We start from the raw sequence: 27,947 nt of genomic DNA, 5'->3' as shown, positions 1-27,947 counted from the left end.
CTGAAGAGCATATATAAGTAACCCTGGCAGAAGTTGCTGCTCTGTGAGCTTTACATGAGCATCCCCATCCTATGAGAAGGAAGAGAAGAAGGATCTGTCAGCCTTCTTAGCTGTAAAATGGGGACTGCAGGTGATGACATGGCTGCAGTGGAGCAGAATGCCTCTTTGAACCCTCTGTGCTTTGAGTGTGGCCAGCAGCACTGGACAAGGGAGAACCATCTCTACAACTACCAGAACGAAGTGGATGATGACTTGGTGTGCCACATTTGCCTTCAGCCCTTGTTGCAGCCATTGGACACTCCCTGTGGACACACTTTCTGCTACAAGTGCCTAAGGAACTTTCTGCAGGAGAAGGATTTCTGCCCACTGGATCGAAAAAGACTCCATTTTAAACTCTGCAAAAAATCCAGCATCCTTGTTCATAAACTGTTAGACAAGCTTTCTGTTTTGTGCCCCTTCTCTTCTGTGTGTCAGGAAGTGATGCAGCGATGTGACCTGGCGGCACATCTGAAAAACAGGTGAGCGCTGCAGGTGCTTGTGTTGCACTTTCCCTACATGCTTCTTTGTGGCCAGTTTGTGTAGCACTAGAAATTGTGGGCAGGAGAGGGGGAGAGAGTTGGTGGTGGCTTTTAAATTCACAGCAGAAGACCCTAGAAAATGGATCAGTCAGTCTGTAGCTGTGCACAGCAATGCACTGGATTACCCCTTTTTTGTGCACCACACCAGAAAATAGTGAAGACTGCTTGGTGGTAGCCGTGGGGGCAATGACGTGGATCATTAGAGGTCTGAAGAAAATTATTTATCAAAAAAATGAAATACTGTGGCAGTTGATTACAGTAGGGGGAAAAAGGCTGAGGGAGTGGGAAAATTAGAAATGTGCAAACTGTCTGCAGTAGGAGCAAAGAAGATGGAGTTCAGATTTTAGTGGAAAAGCTTTATAATGGTCAGGCGCTGGCATAGCTTGGTTAGGGAGCAGTTGTCCATTCCCCATTTTTAGAAGTGTTTATGAACATGTTAAACAAACTTTCATCAGGAGCAGTAACATCAGAATGGATTCTGCTTTGAGGGAGGCAGATGGACATGGTATCTTCTTTTTTTTTTTAAATTCTCCACATAGCTTCCATGTTAGTTTAAGCACTTGCTTGTTTGCTTGTGGCAAGTAGTTTCTGATCTGTATGATGACTTGGGGGTGTTGAGGAGGCCTAACTGTTTTATGATTCTGTTTTATTAAAAGGCAAAATTTAACTGATTCGATTTTAATAAAAGGCAAAATGCTATCAAGACTACTGCTAAATATCTGATTCATCTTCTGCTTTCCCACTGTCATATCCCTCACCTCTTCAGTCCTTTTTCCTTAGCTGACATAGTTTTGAATGATATTAGAGCTGTTTAGAACAGGGTCATGCAATTTATTTGTACATAGAACACTATGTATGTACTTTTTAAGTACACATAAAAATCCATTTACTTCATGCACAAGGTTATTATGGAATTCAAGTGAGCTGAGTCACAAGCTTTTTCTGTTTGTCGGCTGGAAAAAGCTTTCAGTTGCAGAAGGCTGCTCATTTTCAATTCCTTCTGTTCTCTTGGTTATCTTGACTGATACGCATTTTGAATATATGGTGATTTACAGTTTTCAATTAAGTTTATTTGCAAACATCTGAACCACCTATAAATTACCATTGCTGGCATAAATGATGGCAGCAACTGCATAGTTTGAATTTAATTCTATATGGATTAGTGAATCCAGTAAACTTCTACTACTGATCATTACATTTAGGAAAGAAATGCAAAATTCAGTATTGTTTTAATTGTCAGCTTTGATTAATATAAACCAGTCATAAAAAGCCTTTACATGAGATGGTTTGTGTTTCTGAGGAAAGCAGTATGGTTGGTTAATTTTCACTGTCTAAAAACCTTCACACTAGGGTTTTCCAGTGGTTTTTTATTAGCTTCATTTGAGCATAAAAGCTGGAAGAAAATGTTGTATCCACCAGGTGCCTCAGAGTGTAAGGAGAATTACTGTAAGATGCTCCCACAAGGAGATGAGAGGCATCAGACACAAACCTGATTGCTTCAAAGTCACTAATTACATGCCATGATACCTCATTGCACAAAGTAAATATTCTTGATTTCTCAAACTCTTGAGTTTCATTACATTCCCTTGCAAATTTGGTTTTTAAAGTTAAACACAGTGCATATAATATGATTTAAAGGGAAGAACCACATGAGTCATGTGCTGTTTTTCAGTCACTTGGTATAGAAAATTTGCTAGTGTTTGGTAAAGTAAGTGTCAGTTTCATTCCCTGGAGTTGTTTAAGGAAAGACTGGATGTGGCACTCAATGCCATGGTCTAGTTGACATGGTGATGTTTTGTCATGGATTAGACTCTATGGTCCCAAAAGTTTCTTCCAACCTAGTTAATACTATGTTTCTGTGATTTCTAAATATGAAAGGTATATTTATGAGAAGAAAATCTGACAAAAAGTTAATGAGATTTTCTGTGTATGATTTTAATTGAGTTAATTCTTCTGGGTTATTCAGAAGTGAAAGAAGTCTGTTGTATTATAATGAGAGGGTTGAGTATTGTATTAATTGATTTTTAATTAATTTAATTAATTGCTTTTTAATTAATTGCTTTTTAATTGCTAGGTGGGCTTTAGCTGTTGCCTCCAGTATTTCCCTATGGTAGCTTAAGTTACCAATTTGGATGAAGACATTTTTCCAACTGGATAACATTGCAGATAATTTTATGTCAAATTAAGTTTGACCTTTATATGGGATTGCATTTTTTTGGAATTGAAGAAACAATTGAGCTATTCACTGGGTGTCGCTCACCATGCTTAATATATGGATTTAGAGTAACAAAATCCATGGGAAGGCGAGCTGTAAATATCCAGAGCTTCATCATTCCAAATCGTGGCAATCCCAGTTATTTTGGCGTTTGTGACAGTGCTGGTGAGCCCTGTTCTTCCCACCCTCTCCCATGTTAGCTGCAGGCACTGTCCCTGCCTGGCACTTCAGAGCACCAGAAGTGAAGGGGATCTATGGGATTTAACCCTCTTTTGAATAAGTGGATAGGCAACAAATTCATAGTCTTTACATGCCATATGGACTCTAGCCATTGCTGGAAAGGCAAACAATCTCTCTCTGGTTGTTCTGTGCTCTGAAGCCGCTTGACTCCTTGTAAGCTTCTCACATTGTTGGCTGGGAGAGAGAATTATGCAACAAAACCACTCTTATTTTGGCTTCGTTTACTCTGATTCCCAAACCTAGATAACTCGTGGTGCCTCATTTTCCCCACTTTATTTTTTTCCTTTCTTTTTTTTTTTTTTCCTGTCAAAAGAGAAACTAAGACCCAGACACTTAACTTTCCAAAGCCACACTGGGTTTTACTTCGAATTGCAGCTGTAAATCTTACCAGAATTACTGCTTAAGGTCACTTTGTTGGCAAAGTTTTATGAGCAATAGCAAAGGCACTTGGATTGCTTCTTTGCTTAAATACAGCTCCTGCTTGGGAAATGATTTAGTGCGGCTGGTTTGAAGTTATTTAGTGTGTTTGCTTTTATCAAACCTCTAGACTGGGCAGAAGCTGATGGCATAGGTTACAATGAATTCTTTCTTTTCAGTAGTCAGTGAGCAAATGTGTTTTTCCAGCTCCTACTGTTATTTTGCAGAAATACCCTGTAAACTACATCTTAATTTTGTATGAAAGCTCCTTTTATCAGCAGAGAGGGATTGCTGCTAGTGTTCCAAGAAGTCAGCTTTTAAATGAGAAATCCAGCAGACTTGGCTGTAAAAAAAAAAAACACAACAAAAACCCACCAAACAAAAAGATCCATTTTTCTTCTCTCTCTGATATGAATTAAGAAAAATTGAAGGTAAAAGCTATACTTTGTCACCGTCCAGAACTGAGCAGAAGCTGGTACTGAGGAGGGTAGAGGAAGAAGCTGAATATAAGCAGAAGATGATTTCACATCGCTAGAATAACTGCCCTTCAATCTTCCCATTAAGTAACATCACTCTGTTGCTTCAGCTGGCTAGTTGTACTATCACAGAATAGTTTGAGTTTGAGTCTTGCTCTTGAGCACCTTGATTCATGAAAGAAATTAAAGAATTTCTAAAAATTCTTAAAATAGTCCTCCATTTGTTTTTGCTCCTAGACAAGATGTTCTGGCTTTATAGGTAGGTATGAAATACCATTTCTCTAAGTTTGAATTCAGCCCTTATTTATGCAATTTGTTTTATGAGATGTTTTTATGAGTAAAGGAATCCTATCTTTAAAGCTTGTTTCGATCACGAGATGCCCATCTTTGTCCATAACGTGTTACAAGGTTTAGTCCAAAATGCTCTTTATCCCACATATTTGGTGTTAGTGAAAGTGTGCACCTCTGGAGATTTATTGGCACTTATATGTTACAACTGCTGTATGGTTTTGCTGTTTGTGAATAATATATTCTTACTGCCAACAAATATATTTTTATGTTGCAAGTGGAAAGAAAAAGTCTCCATATAGATGTGCTTGAGTACCAATGCAAGGCTTTGCTGCTTGGTAGGTGGCATGCTGCGTTTAAAGACCTAGGCAGCTGGCATCCAATGAATTAATGTCTCCACTAGACTGCTACTCCCCTGGCAATGCAGTTGCACTGTACTAGACTGAAATTCAGAGTCTATTACAATTACTGGTTAATTGGGGGGGAAAATCTGTGGGGTTTTGCCCTTTTTTGCCTCATACAGTGCTGCACAAAAGGGATTCCACTGAACTGAGTAGGTTTGCTGTTTTAGATTTCTTGGTACTAGGTTTTGAAATTATAATTAAACATCATTGTCCAAAATAAACCTCAGATCTATTTGTATTTTGTGTGATGACTTTCATCAGCTGCCAGTTAATGATGGGAGAATATGCAGTGTGAGGGAGGGTGGAGGAGGACCTGGCTGTGGTTTAGGAGGCTTTGACAGAAATAGGACACTTCCAGGGATGAGTTTTGTGCTGTCCTGGTTTGACACAGCTTAAAAAAGCCCAAAACTCTTAAGGTGTGCTTTGCCACCTCGAGCAGGTCCTTTGGGCTCCTCAGGCCTTGTGAGATGGCTGAGTCAGAGTCAGCAGCAGTGCAGTGGTTTGTAGGAGATACCTAAGGAAGTGTCTGGCTCACACAAGTAGTCCAGTAAGGCTGGACTCTGCTGTCAGGCTCAGAGGGATTGAAGCATGGTTCTGTGACAGTGTTGGTTTTCAGCTGTTCATTTACCTCTTTGCTGAGAAATCACCACTTCTATAGCACAGCAGTTCAGGGACAGCAAGGACACACAGCTTGGGGTGGTTTTGTCCTAAATTCTGGAGAATCACTGTGGGAGAGCATGTCTGTCAGAGCTCCCAGCAGACAAAAGGTTTTCTCTGCAAGAGCAGTTACCTCTTGCTGTGTTGCTGCAGAAGTGAGTGATGTTGGAGATTGTTCCTTTTTTTTCCCTGTTGCCAGCATTAAGATTTGAGGGACCATGAAGCTAACCCATCAAGTTAAAGTATATTAGAAATACTGAGGGAAGTGATAGCATCTTTCCTTTTCTTGATCTCTTGGGGCCATTGTTTTGAGGTTTGCATAGTGAAATGATCAATGATAGAAATTTCCTGCTGATTTTCACATGTAATTGTGTGTCTCTGACCACCAGACAGATATATTGGCTGATCTGTCCCACTATACCAGTGGTTTTCTGTAGTAAATACTGTCTGGGCAAAGCCAAGAAATAGGGTTACGTTCCATCCTTAAAATAAGAGAAACGTTTTCACAAAGCAAAACCTTTCAAAAAATTTTCATCTTTGGTGCTTACACTTTCTTAACTTTGAAGAAGAAAATGACCAGCAGTTGCTTTGGTAAAAGCCCCAAGGAATTATTTCTGAAATGCATCATGTCATAATATGAACTGTCTCTAATGTATGTTTTTGTGCATATTTCAGGGCATATTTGGGTTACCTTTTTCTACTCTTCTAAACATGGAGAACGCAAAGGGGGACATGAGACAAGGGGAGAACACATGAACTCCTCTGGGGGGGCCTTATAGCCTTTAGATACCTTTCAGTATCTAAAAGGGATATAAGAGCTGGAGAGGGATTTTTTGTAAGGGCATGTAGTGATAGACTAAAGGGAAATAGCTTTAAACAGAAAAATGGTAGATTTAGGTTAAATAATAGGATGAAATTATGTACCATAAAGGTGGTGAGGCACTGGAAGAAGTTTCCTGGAAAAGCTGTGGATGCCCCATCACTAAAGGTGTTCAAGGCCAGGCAGGATGGGGCCCTGAGCAACCTGGTCTAGTAGAAGGTGTTCCCTGCCCATGGCATGGGGTTTAAATTAGATGATCTCTAAGATCCCTTCCAACCACAGCCACTCTATCATTCTATGTATATCATTAAAAAAAAAGATATTTTCATATATATATAGATATATATATCTAATGTTATGTATGTATGTATAACATGGCTGGGGGTCACAAAAGCTTTATCAATGTTCTTTGGACCTGAAAACTTAAAAATCCATGCTGAAGCAGTCTAACAATATAATTACCAAATTACTTTTACAGAATGTCAGAACAGAATTGTGATTCTCAAAACATTCTGCTTTAATAAATTAGGATGTCATTAGGCTTCTGCTGTCTTTTATTCTGTTAACACATTTCTTCTCTTGCAAGAATAAATAATTTCTTCTTTTGTTATAACAATCTGCGAAGTTCCCAAATGCTGAATCCTTCCAAGAATGTGGTTCCTTTTTTTCTGGCACTGCTACAGTATGAGCATTTTTGGGTGGTCAGTGGCTTCAGAAGCGGGAACTTTAAGGACATCAAATTCTATAAGATGTGATTTATCAGACACTGGCAAAACTGTCACTGAGGCAGATGTAAGATTGGTGTCCACGTCTAATTATGTGCACATAAATGCAAGATGATTTGATAAATGAAGGCTTTCCATGAATTAGCAACATTGCGGCCCTTTTTTTGCAATGAACTATTGTAGGCTTTTAAACATAAGCAAAAAAAATACTGCATTAAGAGTAATGGAAACTTTAAAAACTGAGTTTGTAGTGAAAAGCATCAAATACTGTTGCATAAAGGAAACAAAAATTGCACCTCCTATGTCAGAAGTCAGAAAGAAAAAACAGGAGACAGGATGGAGATGAGAACACCTTCTATTGGCCCAAGAGACAAGTGATGAACAGAGCTGTTACTTTTGCTAAACCTCTCATACAGACTCCTAGAGAAGCAGAATTTTATTTCGGTATTATAACACTTAGATTGCAATTTAGGGAAAATTTTCATCTCTTTCCTCCTTTGAATAAGCCCAGGAAAATATGATGCTTACTTCTTTTGGCTTACTAAGGGGAAAGAAGATGGTTTCAGTAGGTCTCCAGTTATGTCTTGGAACAGGGCTTCTTATGTAGATTTTTTTTGACCATCTTTCCAGCAAGTTATTTTCCAGAAACTAAAATGTACAGAATCCACCTTCTAGTGGAAGTTGTCCCTGTCCATGGCAGAGGGCTTGGAACTGAATGATCTTTAAGGCCCGTTCCAACACAAACCATTCTGTGAGAACAAGATAAGTCCACATTCAGAAGGTGTTACAGCACATTGAGTTCGTGGCCAAAAAACTACCTAGTAGAAGTTTTGTGAAGAAAGCAGTATTTGGGTTTTGTCCACTAAAACATATTTTGGCCTTAATATTCAGTGTGTTTAATATTTTTTTAATGCTGAGTTTAAAGCTATGGCTTTGAAGAAGACTGATTTAACCCAAGAAAATACTTGGGTATTTTGTGCTACAAACAGGGCTGCAGGCTTGAAGCATAATATCAGTGTTGTCTCTACAGGTGTCCTGGGGCTTCTCATCGGAGGCTTGCTCTGGAGAGAAGGAAAACGAGCAAGGTGCAAGCAGAAGCAGAGGGTGAGAGTGGTGTGGGTGGGCAGGAGCAGCCCAGCAGTTTGTCTCCGGACGCTGATCAGGGAATAGTGCCAGCCGAGCCAAGCTTTACCTCGCCCGCCCTGCCCGCCTGGACAGACGAGCCCGGCATCGACAATCCACCTTTTGAGGAGAACACAGCAGCAGACAGTATGTCATCACTTATCCTCCCAAGTCTCTTTTATCAGAGGTGGAAACATTTGTGGTGTCAGAGCTTGAATGTGCATCTTCATATTTGGCTCTTTTCTTTTGCAATTTCTGGAGACATATTAGTGTATTTTGATTATGTGCAAGTTTACAACTGGGATAAAGGCACAGGAAGGAAAGAAATATCTCCGAGTGTGTGCCAGCTACTGTGGTGCTGTATCATCATTTATTGTGTCAGGGTGCAGTAGTTCATGTTAATCTGCTAGTGGGACTGGCCTCACAAGTGAGGTGGAAGGAGTGTAGTTTCTGTAAAATTACAAAAGTTGTTTTCTAAGATGAGATTTGGTTTTCCCCCCAGCTGGATCAGTAGCCTTCTCACACACAGAGTGCTGTCATGCTTGAGAAAAAGGCAGCTGAGTTACTCCTGCATTTGTCTGCACTGAATGAGCTGTAACACCTTTAGCATCTGGGATTTTATAGAGGAAGTGCTCAGCCTTACCACAGAGAAAGGTGGTCCTGTCCCCTTTCTTCTCCTCTATATTTGCCATCCTTTAGCATTCTCCTTTTTCCTCTTTAGTTGTCTCCATGTTTTCTTCAGAAATGGGCTCCTTCAGTTCACCCAGTAACTCAATAGCAGCTCCTCATGCAATTGCAAGGCAAAGAGGTTATGGGCTAACCCTTAAAATATATTTTTATTGTCGCTCCCATTTTTTTAAGATTTTCTAAGCCTTCTGATGTTGACATTCTTGTAACAAACTTTCTCACACACTTTCTGTAAGTAACTCACTGTTTTGCATTCTTTTATGGAGGAGGAGAAATTTGATGGGAGGTGGCACTGTCACCCTCCAATCCACTATCAGTTTTTGAAAACTATAAATGCTGGAGTCAGAAAATAAACTTCCTTTTTTTCTTCACCTCGAGAGCAGAGGTGTGCGCTTGTGTTCTTTCGTGTTCTATAGTGATGCATTTTTATCATCATCACCAAAGGCAAATCCCCAAGTGACCCAATGAAGGACATGAAGTTGATTATAAAGGATGGGATCCAAAGGGTTGAGAATATCCTATTCCAATCCAAATGATCCTATTTCAGGAAGCATGGATTCTACTAAGTCACTAGCTGCTTTCTAACAAGCTAGGGGTTTCAACAAGTAGTGGAACTGATCCATTTGCACTGGTTTAGTTTTTTTGTTAAACTGCTGCTTTGTGGCCGGTCTACATTATATTTTGATGATTTATTTTATTGGAAGTGAATGAAATAGAAAAGATATTAATTGTCTGTCTTTTTAAAAATAATTGGCAGCAAATCAACAGCCACCTACCTTGCCTGAAGGAGAGATCACTACTATTGAAATTCATCGGTCCAATCCTTATATTGAATTAGGAATTAGCATAGTGGGTGGCAATGAAACACCTTTGATCAACATTGTCATTCAAGAGGTTTATCGAGATGGGATCATTGCCAGAGATGGAAGACTTCTTGCTGGAGACCAAATACTTCAAGTATGGAACCTAATTACGTATTCTGTCTGCTTGCTTTCTGTTTGCTCCTTGCAGAATTGTTGTTAAAATGAGATGGAAGATTTTCCTTGTCAGACTATGTTATGTCAGTGTTAGCTTTGCAATTATCAGTTGGAAAGCAAATTAATATTCAGAGCAGAGCGTGTTGTTCTAGCACTTTTGGCTGTCATGCTTTATGTTGTTTGTCGGACCAGTCCCTGGAATTATCTTTCCTCTCTGGCATCTGTTGTCAACATTTAAAATACAAGTTTATTTTTCTGTTTTTAAATGTTGTGGGACTTGGTCCTTATTTCAGCTTTACTCATGCATTCCAAAGGAGCCCAAGGTTATTTCTGGCTAGCAAGTTGGCATAACTTGTCCTGTGTAAGAAGCAATTTGTGGATTGTAAGGCTGCCTTCGTCTAAACTGTTATTTTAACGTTGTCTTCCAAAAGCTGAGGCAGTTGACCAACATCTTTCACTATGTATAAAAGACTCAGTGTTAGACTTTAATGGAAGGATTTAAAGCAAGATGCTCTAAGCATTTAAAGAAAAAAATGAACAAAATGTAAGTTGGTTTTGATTGTGTATTTTTGTTTTGGTTTCAAGTAATTAACCACTGACAATAGAAAAAAATCAAGTTCTATTAATTTTGAAGTTTTAGTTTTTATATTAGGGGAAGGGGTTGTTCATACAACACTAAAGTAACGGAGTGCTACATAAACAGAACGGTCACCCAGCTTCTATTTTTAATCCTTCCACCTGAAACAAATATATTATCATTAATTCAAAGTTACTTCAGTAGAAATGTTTGCTTTTGATCTGGCAGCCTAAGATCAGCCCAAATGTAATTGTAAGCCTTCTTCATTTCACTGTTTTGAAATCAAGCTGATAGAAGTAGCTTAAATACAGTAGTTACCCTTGGAATAAAATTAGTTTGCACTTCAGAAAATAAAGTCCCTTTTGAGAAATGTGCCTTTTTCAGCTCTTGGAGTGTAAGCATAGTGGCTGGCCAAGAAAACAACCCAAGAGCTTTCCAAGATGTTTCCTTTTCAACAAGTAATTGCAGACACTGATTGAATGCTGCCTCATTTATTTTTATACTGAGGGCTCTACTTGTTTGGCAGAATAGGGAGCTTGAGTTCCAATGAAGCTTTGGAAATTCCTGCTGTTTGGGCAGGTGTCAGTTACAGTTTCCAAAGCCATAAATGGCAGTGAATTGACTGTAAATAGGAATTTACTAGCTGCAGTGAGTCTTCCCCTATCAACAGCCTGGCAGTGGGGCTGTCAGATGCTAAGTGGGTGTCCATGAGAGTCCTCCTCTCATGCCAAGGGAGAGATATAGAGGGTAAAACCTAAATTTTGAGGGGAGATAGAATATCTCTATTTGAATTTGCCTGTGCAGGTGCTGAGCTGTTGTATTAAAATGATCAGGTCCAATCTCTGCCATCTGTAATTAGGTGCACTTAGGTGCAGCTCAGCATGTACACTTTGGTGGGATATTTCTGAAAATGTTTTCCAGGGCTTTTATGAGCTGTAAAGGTCTAAAAGAAAGAGCCAGAAAGGGCTGTGAGATGAAACTCAGCATTTTCTTGCCTAGTCAAACAAGAAGTATTACCCTTTTAAGAGCTGTGGGAACAGCATTTAGTAACAGCTACATAAAAGCTTGTGTTGTCTGCAAGGTGCAGATAGGTGCCTAACAATTTCAAAGTGCTCTACAAATTGTCTTTTTTTGTGTTGGACTGTGACTGTAATTCATATGAAGCATGTCCTAATGAGAATCTCTTTCCCCAAGAAGTGCCAAGGCTGTTTTGTTCTGAAATTTTAAACTGCCTTATAGAAAGAAGAATTACATTTTATTGCATATATTCTTCTGTGCCCTTTGAGTGCTCACATATTTTATGTATTTACTTTAGCTAGCTACAGTTAAAAATAAAAATAGATTTAATTTAAGGGCTCTGATGGATGAGCCCTAGTGGTTTTTGCAGGAGGCAGCTCTAAGTGTTATTTCTTCTAGTTATGCTTCTTTTCCCTCTGCCCAAGGTTACAGGCTCTCTCAGGGCAGTAGCAGAGCAGGACACCACTGTGGTTCTGTCTGAGCTCGTGGTGCTGCCAGCAGCAGTGGCTTTGTGCTGGGTTTTGGGCTGGAGGTGTCTCAGGGAGGGTGCAGTCCTCCTTCACCCTCAGAAACTACCACAGCCAAGTGGCTCAGCACAGGCTTCTGGGAGCCCCTCAGCTCAGGTGTGTGATGTAAATGTGGCAGCTGCTGTACATAGATTGCTTTGTATATTTTTATAATTTTAATATTACTGTTAGATGGTGAGAAGGTGCGTGCTTGGTTTTACTTACTTAGGTTGCAATGGGGACTATTAAAAGGCTTAGGTAAGGCACATCAATCAGTATAGACCGTTTGGTGATACCTCTGTCTGGGGCAGGGGTTCCTCCACCAAGGCTAAGGATGAAATTCTAATGTTAACTTTGAATCCTTTCTTACAAAAGAAGACAAACACAGCTTTCGTGCTGAATTTTTGTCATACTCCTTTTATCTACCTAATCCCATTGCACTGTCAGTTCTTATTTTTACAGTGCAAGAAATGACTGAAGATTACTGATCTCTGTATGAGTGGGCTGTATAACAAACACAGTTCTTTATTTTAGGTAGAGAAAGTTTAATCTGTTTTTCATTTACAACTGAATTTTGGGTGATACAGGTTATAAGTCCGAAGCTCTGGCCTACTTGAAATCTGTGGAAAATCTAAGTTCATGCTAAGACTTGAGAATTAGTCCAGCTACATTTTTTTGCTGTGTTAATGAACCAAATTCATTATTCTTGACTTCAGTTTTTTAAAAATGTTTTTTCACATCATGGAAGTAATGCATATTGTAAGACACAATATGTAAGGCTTCAAGGCTTACAAAATGTAAGGCTTCCTGCAGAGATTTAGATCCATTCTTTTTATAGCTATTATTTTGCAGTTTTAAGTGATGCTGGGCTTGAAATTGAAAGCACATGCCATGTTCTTGTCTGGGAAAACAAACAATGTAAAGAAGACAAGTGTAGGAGACAAGTGTAGAAGACAAGGAGAGCAAAAACCTTGGCCTGTGATGGCAGAGGGCATTCACTACTGGGGAGAATGCCTAAAATACTGCTAGGGGAACCTTAGATTGGGTATTAGGAAAAATCTCTTCACAAAAGTGTTGTTAAGCACTGGAGCAGGCTGTCCAGGGAAGTGGTGGAGTCACCATCCCTGGAGATGTTTAAAAGGCATGTGGATGTAGAACTTGGAGACGTGGTTTAGTGGTGGAGTTGGCAGTGCTGGATTAACACTTGGGCTTGAAGATGTTGAGGATCTTTTCCAACCTAAAAAGAAGTTTGTCGATTGAACATCCAATGCGAGTTTGCAGGAAAGAATGGAAGATAAGAGAGGAAGCCTAGTAAAGTCAGACATGTAGGTTGCTCCAAGGCTGGTTTTGCAGCGAGCGAATTTACTTTGGAAAGGACTTAACTAAACATGCGAAAACATCCTTGTGACTTCTTTTGCTGTCGTTGGCAGGTGAACAGCTTCGACATCAGCAACGTGTCCCACAACCACGCGCGGGCCGTGCTGTCGCAGCCGTGCTCGGTGCTGCAGCTGACGGTGCTGCGGGAGCGGCGCTTCGGCAGCCGCGCGCACGGCCACGCCGACGCGCCGGGCTGCGCGCGCGAGGACAGCTTCCAGGTGACCCTGCACAAGCGCGACTCCAGCGAGCAGCTCGGCATCAAGCTGGTGCGCAGGACGGACGAGCCGGGGGTGTTCATCCTCGACCTCCTGGAGGGGGGCTTGGCCGCCCAGGACGGCCGGCTCTGCAGCAACGACCGCGTGCTGGCCATTAACGGGCACGACCTGAAGCACGGCACGCCGGAGCTCGCTGCTCAGGTCATACAGGTAATTCGCTTTCCCCGCCTGAGCCCCTAGCTTGGCTTTATTTCTAGAGTCTGTTCTCAGGCAGAACAGCTTGTGAGAGGCCTAAAAGCCTGTGTCAGTGTAATTTTCGGTGATTTATGTTTTGAAAATAAGAGTGAAGAACAGCACCTGCTTTGGCACCTACCAGATGAACTTCACCTCCTCAGAAGTGAAAAATGCATTAGTCTTCCCTGGAATGCAGCCTGAAGGTTAGAAGACGGCTTGTGTAGCAAGGAGAATAGCCTATTGTAGCATACTGCTTAGCAGGGGAGAAGAAAAAAAAAGAGGATTATTATTATTCTATTTATGTATGTATTGTATTTTAATCTCTCAGTAAGCTCTATAGAAGTGGGCTTTGTCTTTTATTGATTTTCCTGTGCATGGAATTGAGTTAAAACAAGAAAGTAATTTGTCAGATGTTAGAGTCAACAGGTAGCAGCTGGGAAGTCAAATAGAGGTTTTCCATGAGTTCTGCATGGTACATATCATTTTCTGAGTGTTCAGAAAAGGGCTGTTTCCAATGTCTGGTTATGTCCTGGACACAAATACTACCCAAAGCTTGTTGTAGTGTGGCATATGACCTATCTGTGTCACCACAGGAAAACCTTTACTCCATGCCTTTCTCCCAGTCTGTAAGGAAACAGATGCAGCACTTTGCTGTTTCCTGCTGATGGGAGGTTGGTGAAAATACCTTTGTTTTTAGGAAAGTTGGAATATACCAGTAGTATGTTCCTGCAGTCTAGTGCAGTCACCTTTGCTTAAAGCACCACAGAGGCAACTCTGATACAAAGGAGTAGTCAATACTTGTTTCAGGAATAATTTCAAGTGTTTTCCTTGCAGTGAAATTAAAATAACAATGATCTTGGAAATTGTATTTTCAGTTCCCCAACTTTTGTATACAGTGATTGGAATTTAGCACTAGGTAACTTTTACCTTTTGAGGTGTGGCTTTGCAGCAATAAAAAGAGCTGATGTTTTATTAACATCTAATAAATGGGTCTCCCAGTATTCCCCAAAATCCAGAATACTATGGTTATGCTCATGGATAACATCTTTCTTGCAGTTGTCTGGGGGAAGTACCAGAGGTGTTCAGAGCTTTTGATCGAAAGCTGCAGATCTTGGAGCTATCACATAGGCATTTCATCCATTTATTGCTATGTGTTACTGGAGTTCTCAGAGGCTGCAAATGGTATGGGGTGAATTTTAATGTTTGGAGCTTTGTAACACAGAGTGAGAAATGGTCCTTTTGACAAAGGATTTTTAGCTGATGTAAAGACAACATCAGAGGTGAAGGAGGAATGTTAATTTCCCCTCCATTTTGGGGGGTATTGCAATATCAGGCAAGTAAAGTAGTCTGCAGTCTAAAAAGGAACTGGAAAACAAGGTCTGCTGTTGTCTTGTTTCCCATTCTGTCATATGTTTTCCTCCCTTTCTAATAATCAGTATCCTCTCAAACTTGATGACATTTGATGACCTAATGTATTCAACAGGCAAGCGGGGAGAGAGTGAACTTGATCATCTCTAGACCCCTGAAGTCACAGACAGTCAGCATTATCCGAGACACCGGGACTCACAACAGCAGCTCACACCAACACCAGTCCCAGCAGCTGTTTCACAGCAGACCTAACTCACATAAGGTTGGTTCTTCTCCTTCTGAAAGGAAAAAATACTGGTTTACTCATGTGCTGGTGTGGGTAGCAAGGCAAAGCTAGAAAAAAGGGTTATATTATTTTTTATCGTATTAATAAAAAAATGATGTTAGCTTCCAAGTTCTCAAGTCCTGCATCATGTGTGGTGTAGGAACAAAAGATGCACAACAGGTTTTCAGTATGTGTTTGGATTTGCTGACTACAGTGGAAGAAGCAAGTTCTGCGAGTTCATACAGCTGCAGTTGTTAGACCTTGTCTAAGCCAGTGGCTGGTACTCCTGCATGGGAAGGGCTGTCATTTAATACTGTTGTACTTTTTGTTGCTCTGTGCTGGCTGCAGCCAGGAAAGATGTGAGGTGCCCACCATCCAGCTTATAAAGAGCATGTTGGAGGGATGTGTCATCTCCTTCATGAGTCACCAGTCCTGGCTGCAAGGCTGCTGAGTCTCAAGCAGGGAGAGAAAGGCAAAATGAAGAGACTTTCATGAAGCTAGTACTATTTGGAAGACATGCTAAAATAGAGCCTGTGCTCGAGATGTCCTTGTAATTAGAAAAATGCAACTTCTCACTCTTAAGAAGTTGACTTTGTGAAATAATGGTGATATTGACCATGCCAACAAATCCACCTTTCCACCTATCCACTGTATTTGCTTTACTATGTAGCATCATATACTTCTGTTGGGATGACTAGCATGCATTGATAGGATTTTCTTTTAAAAGTGGGGATCATTTCAGAAGAGAACAAATGAGGTTCCAGGAAGGTTGTTTTCCTCCTGAGGGATAAAGATGAGGCTCCTGAATACCATGGCTACAGCACTGGGCCATACTCACACAGTGATTAGTTTGTTGATGTCAGAGCTTGAGGCAAGTGTGCATGTGCCAGCATGAGCTCTGCTCTTACCACAGTTGATCCAAAGTTGCATGAGTGGATTTCCCTCACAGATCAATGCCATTTGTGGGCTCTTTTAAAACTGGAAGTCCCATGTAACAGCAAGTGAATGTTTCTGGTATTTTGTATCATTTATCTTTCTCTCATTAACCTGCAGTTGGCTTTGAAGCCTTGTGGCTTTAAATATGTTTGTATGATTGTGTGGCAGCAGCCAGTCCTGAAGCCAGAGAAATGAACTGTCTTTATAAGCTGTGATGTGTTTACATATAGCTACTTCCATGATTAATGTGTATGTGAGGAGCAGAGCCAGTTAGGAGCACATGGCACTGGAGGTCAAAGAGGACAATGTTGTCATTTTCCGAGAGAAGGCAGGAGAGTATATACATATATGCATTTTGAAGAATATCCCAGGTTATTTCTTTCATTATTTTGGATTCCTTGCAAGTATTCTGTCAATTTAAGATGCTACTACAGGTGTATGTGCAGTAGTTTGAATCTTTTACTTAATAACCTGAGGGAAAGGCTTTGGCAAATAAAATTTACTTTGATTTAGATTTAGATCTTTTTTTACTGATCAGAGCTGAATACAGGCTGAACTTCATCATTCAGTTGTTGGAAAATTTAATATAGGATCTCTTCTTGTTTCAAGCTTGAGTCTTCATTATAATCATTAGGGAGGCTGCCCAAGGTGCCCGTTACAAGCCATTAGTATCAATTGGCCTTAGTTTGTGCTCTGGGGGGTTCTACATACCAGCTGCAAAAGAGAACATGATGCATAAGGGCTTTAAAGAGTCTCTTACTGTCATCATGAAAACACATGTTTTCATTTCTTAAGAGCTTCTTTGTAGTTCTGGGGCATATTCTACTGACAAATGAAGTAATGCTGATGTTCACCAAGACTTTAAAAGATGTTTATCTGGTTTGTCTCCAGACTTTTGGCCATATGGTTTTGTAGTGCAGTCCTAAAATTTAGCCTCTTCCAGTGTAGGATATAAAGAAAAACTAGAGTGGGATTTCAAGATAGGCCTTTATAAGCTTTCTATCTGTGTTTAAGTATCTACATCCAGGGGGTTTTTGTTGTTGAATTGGGGTCTTTTTTTGAGGAATCAGGGATTTGACCCAGAAGAAATCCAGCCAAAGCTGGTTTCAGGTACTTTGTCATTTTAAACTGTTCTATTAACATGCCAAAGTGTGGCTTTGGTGTGTTGTTATTTAGTTGATTTGTTCTGGTTTTCAGTTTTTGTTTGCTTGGTTTTTCTTCCTTAGTTTTAACAATGTTATTTATCCTTATTGAACAGGATCTCTCCCAGTGTGTTACATGCCAAGAAAAGCACATTACTGTGAAAAAAGAGCCACATGAATCTCTGGGAATGACAGTGGCAGGAGGCAGAGGCAGCAAAAGTGGCGAACTGCCCATCTTTGTGACAAGTGTGCAGCCTCACGGATGCTTGGCGAGAGACGGCAGGATTAAACGAGGTGGGGTTTGCCTTCCCTGGTGGCAGGGCTGCCTCTGGTTGCTTTTTGATCACTGTGTTCTCTGGAATCAGGTGGTGTCAAAAATCTTGTCATGGATGTAGGAAAATGCTTACGGATGCTTTTCTTCATGATTTAATAATGGAAATACAGTATTTCATGTTGCACTTTCACCTTTTATGGGAAGGGGATGTTTACAGCATGATAGCAGGGGAAGTGGATAAGATCAGGAAATGTATGGTTAAATTCTTTAAAGCTGATGGTATTCCCCTGAACTGAGGGTCTGCTGTGATGCAGACACATCCTGTTTTCATGTGTGATTTAGTGGGTTGTACCACATCTCTGTCCAAGGAATCTCTGCTCCCTGGTGTAATACCTGAACAGCAGAGAAGCTCTGCTGACAGGCTACAGCTCACCCACACAAAATTTGCCCCAAAAGAAGCTTCATCAGTGTTAATCCTGGTTCTCAAAAGCTTTCTTATCCTCTGGGACATCATGAGTCTGCTGGTCTTTGGGGGTGCTGCAACACCTGTCCTTGTTCCCTGGCTTTGTAAAAGAGAATAAGGAGGCAGAGGTTAGGCTCAGCATAGATGAAGGCAGTCCTGCATAATGGATAGCAAAGCATTTGATGATTAAAATGTATTATGTCATATGTGAATCAGAGACTGCCTTTGGGATCTCTGTGATTCACAGTTCACAGAATTACAGAATGTTTCAGGAAAGAAATTTAGGGAAAAACTTCACAGATTGTACATTTAAAAGAACAGTGTGGGAGCATCTTTCTATGTTTCTGAGAAAGGGAGATTTACACCCACACACCAGCAGGTATGCTTTCTTTTTCTGTACTACTATGACAAACACACTTGATAGAACAATCACTATTGTTCTTTCATTGTGTAATGTTAAAGCGGCCGCAAAAGCTACTGGGAGGAAAAGCCTTTCAAAAACCTGAGTCTCATACCAAATGTGACCCAGGTGTTTGCACTTTTGCTCTGTTTTTTGTGGCTTTCATTGGTGAGACGTTGTGTGAAAAAGGAGTCTGCCACTGGATAGTTAATAACGTTCTTGTTTACATCCTGGGGCTTTTTAAAAAACATAAAACTGAAATTGTGGAAATCTTTTTCTGGCTTTGATATTTTCCAGATTAGCTTTGTAGAGATGCTACTTTTCTTTCTTTGAATTAACTGAGTTTTATAGCAAACTTTCCAGTAGTTTTTGAATTCAATTTTCTTCTCCCAAGTGACAAGTTATTAAAACCAGATGAATTAAAGCAGTCTGTGGAACCTCACCTGTCTCCAATAATTGGTTACTTTGAGGTGTCTGCATTGTTCCTGCCGTCATTCTTCCTTCACTTTTAAAGTTAGGGTGAGCCCAAGATCCTCATCTGGAAACAGTTGAGTCATGGCATCTGCAGTAGCAGTTGCAGCCAAGCTGATGAGGTACTTAAGTAATTTCTATTTCAGATTTTCAGGGCATTATACATAGGAGTCACAGTATGTGGTGTGTATGTGGAAATAAATTATACTCAATAATTGATACAAGCTCAATACATTAAAGTTTCAAACTGACAATATAAAGGCTTCAGAGCTCCTAGTCTGTTAGTTCAGACTGTCTCAGGTCCAAAGACTGTAGTATGGAATGAGACCCTGGCCTGGGAGGTGTGTGGGTGGGCAGGACTGTCAGACTGATGTGCTCTCCCTCGCGCCTTTGCACAGGTGATGTGCTGCTGAACATCAACGGGATTGATCTCACCAACCTGAGTCACAGCGAGGCCGTGGCCATGCTGAAGGCTAGTGCTGCCTCTTCAGTAGTTGCCCTGAAAGCCCTGGAAGTCCAGATTGTGGAGGAACAGCCCCAGGCTGATGAGGAACAATTGAGTACCATCAGTGAAAATGAATACGATGCCAGCTGGTCACCATCCTGGGTCATGTGGCTGGGACTTCCAAGGTACAGAATTAATTGATTAAGTACTTATTTAGGTGCTTCGAGCTAAGTCCTGCAAGAGACATAAAGAAGCAGAGACCTGCATAGTTGCAGCACATCTGCCCTTATTTCTACCTGGCCATCTCAGCTGTATTCAGTTGGCAGTGTGCTTAGAAAGTGGGCTGTGAACAGAAGCAGTGTTTCCTTAGGAAACTTGAAGATGAATATACTGGTTTTATCCCTTCACAAACCATAGTAACTACCCATGTGGAGTCTTCTGTTCAGACAGAATTAATATTTTTTTATTGTTTTATTGTACTGTGACTTTCTGTAGAATATCCAAAATCAGAGAAATTACTAATAAAACCACCAAGTATATATCCATCTGTCTCTTTGCTAATCTGCTACCTAAGTTCATGAGGCCAAATACTTAACTTCAGAATATTGCATCAGATTTTGGCCATTCTGACAGACTCTTGACGTGTCCTCTGCCAAGACTGTAGCTGTGTAACTATAGGCTCACAGTGGTTTTGTTTTTTTTTCAAGAGTCCACTACCATCTCTGCCAAACACAAAAACTCTTAGAGATTTGCAGCAAGCTCCCTCCCCTTAACTACTCTGCAATCTGCTGGACATCACTTCATTTGTACTCCTCACTCTCTCGAGGCTGCAGCTGTAATCTCATTCTGGCATCACTTGTTATCAAGAAGAATTCCTTCTGCAGCTAGTAGAGTTGTTAACTTTAGTCAGGGCATGCAGGTTAATTCCTTTCCCTCTGATGGATTTACCAGATCTGTACTTCAAGTGTAAAATCACAACACGAACCAGACTGAGAGCAGAATGCAGCTGAAGATAACAGAGCCATGCATTGGCCCTCCAGAGGTTTCACTTTTTCTGAGTTTACCTGTCAATTAAATTATCTTCTAATTAAGTATTAATGAGTAATCTCAATAAATGGCTCTCAGTTTTGGTAAATACACTTCCTTTTCATGCTTTAGAAGCAGTTTATTTCCTACCTAGTGGTTTGTTTGTTTTATGCTACAGATGCCTTGTATGCCCCTAACATTATGCTATGCATTGTACTTTAAAGCAGTGCCAAACAACCGTAAAGAACTTGGTATCTTCTTACTGAAAAGTTAATTTCTATGTCTGTTTATTTTTTAAGTTACAGTCATTGCCAACTTTACTGGCAAGAATTAATTTTCACTAGGACTGATAACATATAGTTAGTGAAGTGTGATCTGAATTATTTACATTCTGTGTAATAAAATGGTTAGTCATTTATATTTTCATTACTGGTGATGAATCAGTACAGAGGTAATGAAGATTGTGCATGGGTTTTTAATTTTTACTTAAAGTAGTAAAAGCTTAAATTGGCTAGGGGTGGAAGACAAATGCTCTGCATTTTTGACTTGCAGACTGAACACATCAGGTATTGATTTTCCGCCCACATTGTTGCCACCTGTGGAATCCATAAAATGCAGTTCTGTTACTGTCAGTTTGAAGAGTTAACTGTGTTTGAGTAATTATTCTAACACTGCATTACTTCTTCTAAAGCACTTTTCTGCCTCAAGATTGTGGGATTTTTTGGTAATTGGTTTGAATATTACAAAATTACTTTGGGAGCAGAGGTCTAATCACCTCCCTCCCCTTCTCTGCCACACTCAGCTCAGTGGTAATGGTGAGATAGCAGATGTTGTGCCTGCTGTGGAACCATACATGGCTTTTTCTCTTGTCCTGTGCTTCCATTCCACAGCTGCCTGCACAGCTGCCATGACGTGGTGCTACGGCGGAGCAACCTGGGCAGCTGGGGCTTCAGCATCGTCGGGGGCTACGAGGAGAACCACACCAACCAGCCCTTCTTCATTAAAACCATTGTTCTGGGAACTCCTGCCTACTTCGACGGGAGATTAAAGTAAGCCAAAGTAGCAATGGGAGAAATAATAAAAATAGTAATAAAAGCAACAATAAGGAACCACTTTTAAATAGTTGTGTGCAACTGATTGCTTAAGGAAATGCATCTTGGGCTGCTGGACCATGCAGCTCTGTAGTGCATTTCCCTCCCTGATGAGTGGGATGCAGGGAGGTAACAGGGTGTCTCTGTTAGGGAAGGGGCATCTCAGAGGAGATGGCACCTCCTGTGATTTTCCTCAGTTGTGCGGCTGATGTCACCTGCTGTCTCCCTGTTGAATTCCACATTAGGCCAAGAGAATGTGCACTGTAAATGTGCAGAACTAGCTGGTTTTTTTCTTCCTATAAAACAGCTAAAGTTAGAGCTTCACTTCTGCAAAGTGGGCAAAACTGCTTTATGCTTTCACATAGCCTTCTGAAGCCACTGGAGACTGATACTGAAGATGGGTGCTGCTGCATTAATAGAAGGGCAAGAAAGTACATGATAAAGACTTCTGAAAAGATTGTTAAGGACCCAAGTCCCCATTGCATTACCCTGTCATTAGCTGTCAGGAAAGTCACTGATAAATGAAGCGAGTTCAGCAGAAGCCCCTGAGGTGGTGGAGCTGGAGCGCTTGCCCCACAAGGAGAAGGCTTCAGGGGCAGCCAGCATCCCTTTCCAGTACTTACCTGCACATTGTCAAGGAGACAGGGCCCAGTGGTGCAGGGTGAGAGGACGAGTGACAACAGGCACAACTTGAACTAAAGAGCTTGAGGTTGGTCATGAGAAGAAACTATTTCCCCATGAGGATGGTCAGGCAATGGCATAAGTTGCATGGTCTCTGCTCTTGGAGGTTTCTGTGACTACTGGGTAAAGCCCTGGGAGTCCTGGTCACAGCTTACAGCTGACCTTGCTTGCAGTAGAAGTTTGGCCTGTAGAGCTCCTGAGGTCCCTTCTGACCTTAAAGATTGTATGATTTTGCTTACACATTACATTTGGATGCAGCTCCCAGGTTTAGTATCCAGATATACATCTTAGCCTCATGTAGGATTAGTTCAGAACTAGGACGTAAAATTCCCATTAAGGGTTGTTCTCTTGTTCATAAACTTGATTTTTTGTGAAGGTGGTAGTCAAGAATATACAACTTGAAATTTCATGGCATGATTTTTACATGCAGATTTTCTTACAAAGTGTCTTAAGAAAAGAATGTACTTATGCCTAGAGCCTTGACAGTAATTGATTTTTCAGTTCAGTGACTAAATAAATAAATGAAAAAATAACTTGGCTGAACATAAAATTAGTTTTTTTTTTAACTGTGGAACAGTTTGGATTAAATTAAAGATCTCAGTTCAAGTCAAATTAAATAATTTCAGATTAGAGACTTAATAACTAGAAGTCTTTACACAAGTGGAAGTTCAAGCATCATTCCTAAGAAGAGTGGAAGAATCATTATGGTCACATTTACCCCCTTGTAACCTATGGAAAATATGCTCTTGTGTGATAATGTGACGTAGTGCTCTCTTTTCAAATGTCTGTTCTACTGAAAATACGGACTTAAAAATGGGCCATCTACAAGGGAGAGCCTCTTCAAACCCACACCTGGAGTTATTGTGGGACAGGTCTCTTCTAAAGCTGGTCCGTTTTGTTTAAATTATCTAAATGTTAGGCTGGAGAGGAAGGGAATAAATAACTTCACAGTTCAATAGTTTAGACAGTTTTCTGCTTACATGATCTGCCTGGTGTGATTTTATAGAAGGCAAAATGGCTTCCTTGGAAAGGCTGTGGGAGTGAGATGTCACGCAGTGAACTGTAGAACTTTGGGTTTGGGTGATGGGGTTCCTTGGTTCAGGAGAGAAGGACTTTTGAGTGCACATTTGACTGGTATTGGTAACTCTGCTCCCTCTTCCTGTGCTCTGCCCTAGGGAAAGCTCAGGAGAGCTTCTTTTTGCCACCCATATTGGTGCCTTCAATACCTGAGAGGATCAGTTTCAGGAAAAATCCTGTTTGATCTCCAAGTCACGTTTGACTACTTTGGGGAATGTCACACACTCAAGTTGCAAAGCAGAGGTGTCTAGAGAAGGAACATGCTCGAAACAGAAAGAAACTAGGTGGATTTTTGAAGTTTCTCTTGAGGTTTTAAAAACCAGAACTTAACCCTTTGAGGTCATTTTTCTCTGGGCCAGCAAATGGCACCCTCACAAATTCTGTTACCCAATCCAAAATGCAGAGATGCTGCAATTGAACCATCTGCTGAGGGACATTTCAAGCCAAATGGTTATATTTGATAAAATCATAAGCCACTGAAAACAAGGTTCTTAGTTGGAATGTGGTTGGTTGGTAACCATAATATCTTTACTTACACCTCCTACAGTAAAGGCATGTTTGGTGTAAATGTGTTATAATCCACACAAACAAACAGAAGTGCTTCTGTCATGCACATGGTATCTCATTTCTCTTGACTCCATTAGGTCTTCCCAAATGTCTCTTCTCATGTTTCTATACAGGTCAGTTCTTAATGCAGAAGCATATTGGTATTAGAATGGAAATAGCGTGATTTGGGAATTTCCCAGATGAGTTTCAGATTAATCCTAGAACAATTGGAGGTTGGAAGGGACCTTTAAAAAGTTATCTTGTGCAACACTCCTGGAATGGGCAGGGGCATCATTCAGTAGTAGGACAGACTTCAAATTGAACTGCTTTGGGAACTTTAGTGACACTTTCCAGCCTGATGCAAAGGAGCAAAGTACCTACCTCCTACCACCCCAGCAGTGCAGTGCTGTTTGTTGGTGTGTGCTAATTACTGCAGAGCAGGTCTCATAATGTGTTCTTCTTTCTTCTTGTGTTTTTTAGGTGTGGTGATATGATTGTTGCTGTAAACGGACTATCCACGGTTGGAATGAGTCATTCTGCACTCGTTCCCATGCTGAAGGAGCAGAGGAACAAAGTGACTTTAACAGTGATTTGCTGGCCTGGAAGCCTCATATAGAGTTGTGAATCAATTTGGTTCAAGCAGCATCTTTTTCTAGATAGCTGGCACAAAAATCTCCTCTATCTTTTTTCCCCCTATTGATACAGCTGGTTAAAAGCAGGGCCAAAACTGCTGTATGTTCCTTTTTTACAGGCCTCTCAGACTTACTCTACCTGTTCTGCCATCCTGAAATAGCTATTCCTGTTTGCTGTGTCTGTTGCTGGCACAAATGCAGATATATTCGAGCTCACAGAGAAACCCCCACTCCACCATGGCTGTCACTGAGCTTTTCCCATCAGGCTTGTAGGGTCTGCAGAAGGATTTAGCTGTTCTTTGGGTTTCTCTGCAAAGTCCTCAAGTTGTGTTGTGATATATAAATGTAACATTCATGTGCCCTCTCTTCCTGGCAAAGAGAACATGTGTCAGTACCAGAATGACACATCTGTCTGCTGCTGTGAACCAAAACCTGTTTCCAAAGGTTACATCTCTTCATTTCGTAAACCCTTCTGGTTTGATCCCCCATATTTTGGACTGATTCAAGTATTCCATCTTACTCATCACAAATTACTTGGTCCCCCACATTTTTCTTACTAGGCATCAATGTTCATAGAAAAGTAGGAAAAAAGCCTGATATTACTAGAATTTTTATAAAGTGCAATAATTGGACTTTTTGTTAGGAAACTTTAATATATTACAGAGTTTGTACCCTACACAAGAAATACAGAAGTGATTCCCTTTGCAATGCTGGCAAGGATTCGTGTGCCCAAGGTCTCCTTTGAGTGAATGGCTTGCAGTGTTAGATGTTACTTTACAAATGAATGTTTTGCTATGTCAGAGAATTTTGATGAACATTTTTATGAGGATCATTTTTACCGTTTCTATTGTAGTTGTCAGCTCTCTTTATTCAAGTGTGGAAACAATACTTTGACTAGTACTTTCTAAATGAGAGAATTATTTCCAGGGAAAAAAGCAAGCTATTAAGAAACCATATGTTATGGTTTACAGGTGAGCAGGCTAGAAGGAAAGCTCTTTGATTTCAAGTCCAACTGCAAAGTAAGCTGCAAAGTTCACTCTTACTGTCACCTCTTGACAAATGTGCAAATGCCTTGATATCAAATGCTGAAAAGAGCTCTTTTGCATTTCAGGATATTTTTTTTCCCTTTAGAGAGCACCTGCTATTAAGTTGTCAGTAATACTGTTTGTCTTGGATTGTATTTAATATTTTTACAAACCAACCTGTAACTTCTAGACTTTGCCTTTCCATGATATTTGCAGGCTAAGCACCCACTTGTTTTAGAAAAGAGGGGTGGAGCACAGAAAGAAATGTGCTGACCTGTAGCTAACCCTGTGTGTTGTCAGTGTTCTCAATATTTGAAAAGAGCTTCATTTATAAACCAGGTTCCCAACCTGAACTGATTTTATGAATGACCTCTGTATTGTATTATTAATTACCAGAGAATGTATTTGAGAGTCACAGCATATTTCAATTGTGAAGCATGAACTTTATTTTCAAACTCAGCTGGTGTAATATCGGGGCATATTATCGCATGTCATCAATTCCAGTAGCTTTGTTTTCAAAAGAAATAAAGTTACTCTTTTGCAAAAACAAAAAAAAAAGGAAAAAAAGAAAAAAAAAGTTAAGAATCTCGTATGGTTTTATTCCTCTATGTAATGTATACTATTGGTTTAATTTCATAATATTAAAATACAAAAGAATGTCCTCTCCAGTATATTACTGTAGTGAGAATCCTTGTTTCTGAAGCAGACACCAAATTTATATGATACTCTAACTGATTAAAAACCAGTTTTCTCCCATCCCCAGATGGTGTTTAACTGTATGCTTTGCTCTTATGCAGACTTTTTTGTGAAGTACATCTTAGTGTGTAGGCTTTAGGGAAGTTTTTGACATATGTACTAGATTTAGTGGTTTTTATTTTAAAAATTACACTCTTCATTCAAAATCCTGAAAAAAGATTTTTAGAATTTTTTTTCCTTTTATATGTTAAATGTAGCAAAAGCATGGGTTAGCTTAAACTGTGCAGTTTTGTTTCTGTGTGCTGTAGCTTTTGATCAGAATATCTAAGCGATAAAACTTCAGAATAAATTCACTTCCTGAATCCTCTCTCCCCTTTCTCTTGTAGCAGAATAGTTGGGTTTGGTTTTCTGTGCCTTCTGTTTTAAATTATTTCGATATTATTTTTTTTCCAAATATTGCTATCTAATTGTATGGTATTAATGAAGGATGAATGAAAATAAAAGTTCATTCTACACATTGTAATAACTCAGAAGTGTTGTCTCACTCTTTGCAAAAGATACAGGGAGCTCAGTGCAGACTTGGTTTAAAGATAATTTTTTCTCTCCTGTGATTTAACATAAATTACAGTTGGTGAATGTACCATAAGGGTCTGAGGGTATGCTCACCCTGCCAGGGTGACATACCAGCTGTTTAACCATTAATCCCAGCACTGAGAAGTGTTTCTGGAGTGGAGGTAAGGTCTGTGCTTTATGGTACTTTGCCACAAGTAGCGTTTCCTCTTTCCCCCTCCAAGGCAGCTGGTACTGATCAGCTGGAGGGTGTTTTCACAGCACAGACTTGATGCAAGGAGACAGTCTTGCTGGAAACATCAGTTCTACAGCTGAAACTTGAGCCTCCTGGTTATCAGTTCCCATCTCCATCTCCTGCAGGCAAGGATGCTCTATCCTTAGATGTCTGCAATGCTAGACTGAGTCTAAAAACAATTTCTCAGTGATTTGCAGTAAAGATGCCCAGACTCTGTATTGCTGCTCCTTGCAGTAGTTATGAAGAGTTGAGTTCCTTTAAAAGAGAGCCATGCCTCTGTACAGAAATGCAGAAGAAACCTGCCACATCTGCCAGTAGATTATGAGGTCTGATGTTTCTTGTAAGGTAGGAGCCAGACCACCAGAGTTTTGGTTTCACAGACAGATAATTGAGTTCGTTGCTGCAGGGGGAGGTGCACAGAGCTTGTGTAAGGTGGTGGACTTGGTCATCTGTGTGCTGGCACTTCATGGAAGGAACGCCTTTGCCAAACAACCCTGGGGATCCCCAGCTAAGAATGTAAAAGAGCTTATTCTGTATCACAGCATGCCAACAAAGTGAAATGTAGAAAGCTTGTTTGCCATGCTAAACTTTCTCCTTACAGTCATGAACAACTGAGCGGAAAATCAATGCCACAGAAGAATGCAAAATATATAGTAAGAATATATTTAAAAATTCTGTAATAGATCTGGGGTGGATATGATGAAAATCTGAGCTTGGTTCTCAGAATGTGACCTAGACAACATCAGAAGCAAGGCAAATTCCTTTTTTAAAAAAGAAACTTTTACTTTTTACTTCTGAGGCAATTTTAATGGCTCATAAACATGCAGTAACAAACTAAGGTAGGAAATCCTGATGACTTAAAAGGTATGTGCATGCCAGGCAGGACAAGGGAAAAGGTGGTGTAATGCCAAGGAAGGTCAGTGAACATCCTCATCCCAGCTGCCTCAGGCAGCTTCTAGGTGAGCTTAGGTACCTAAAAAGTGGTTGTTTGTAGACACAGAGAGAAAGGAGAGACCTTGCCACACCTGAAATAAATCTGTCTTGCTAGTGAAGAACAATTCTTAAATTACAT

The 27,947-nt window shown here is 40.3% G+C and overlaps 2 protein-coding genes across 2 annotated transcripts in view; both read left to right on the top strand.

Annotated features, from left to right (window-relative positions):
* Positions 1 to 27,947, top strand: part of MTIF3 (mitochondrial translational initiation factor 3) — a 132,232-nt gene that overhangs the window by 63,575 nt on the left and 40,710 nt on the right. The window lies entirely within an intron of this gene.
* Positions 93 to 26,104, top strand: LNX2 (ligand of numb-protein X 2). The gene is made up of 9 exons (XM_054272119.1): positions 93 to 518; positions 7,851 to 8,089; positions 9,387 to 9,586; positions 13,137 to 13,508; positions 15,016 to 15,162; positions 17,360 to 17,537; positions 19,250 to 19,481; positions 21,213 to 21,371; positions 24,198 to 26,104. The coding sequence occupies exons 1-9, from the start codon at positions 118 to 120 to the stop codon at positions 24,331 to 24,333; spliced, it is 2,064 nt and encodes a 687-aa protein (XP_054128094.1). The 5' UTR covers positions 93 to 117; the 3' UTR covers positions 24,334 to 26,104.

This window comes from Melozone crissalis, unplaced genomic scaffold (genome assembly GCF_028551555.1).
Source record: "Melozone crissalis strain CALT ecotype California unplaced genomic scaffold, PUWL_Pcris_2 ptg000013l_1, whole genome shotgun sequence".
NCBI classification, from domain to species: Eukaryota; Metazoa; Chordata; class Aves; order Passeriformes; family Passerellidae; genus Melozone; species Melozone crissalis.
Note: the sequence above shows the minus strand (reverse complement) of the source record. Positions and strands in the feature narration are given on the sequence as shown.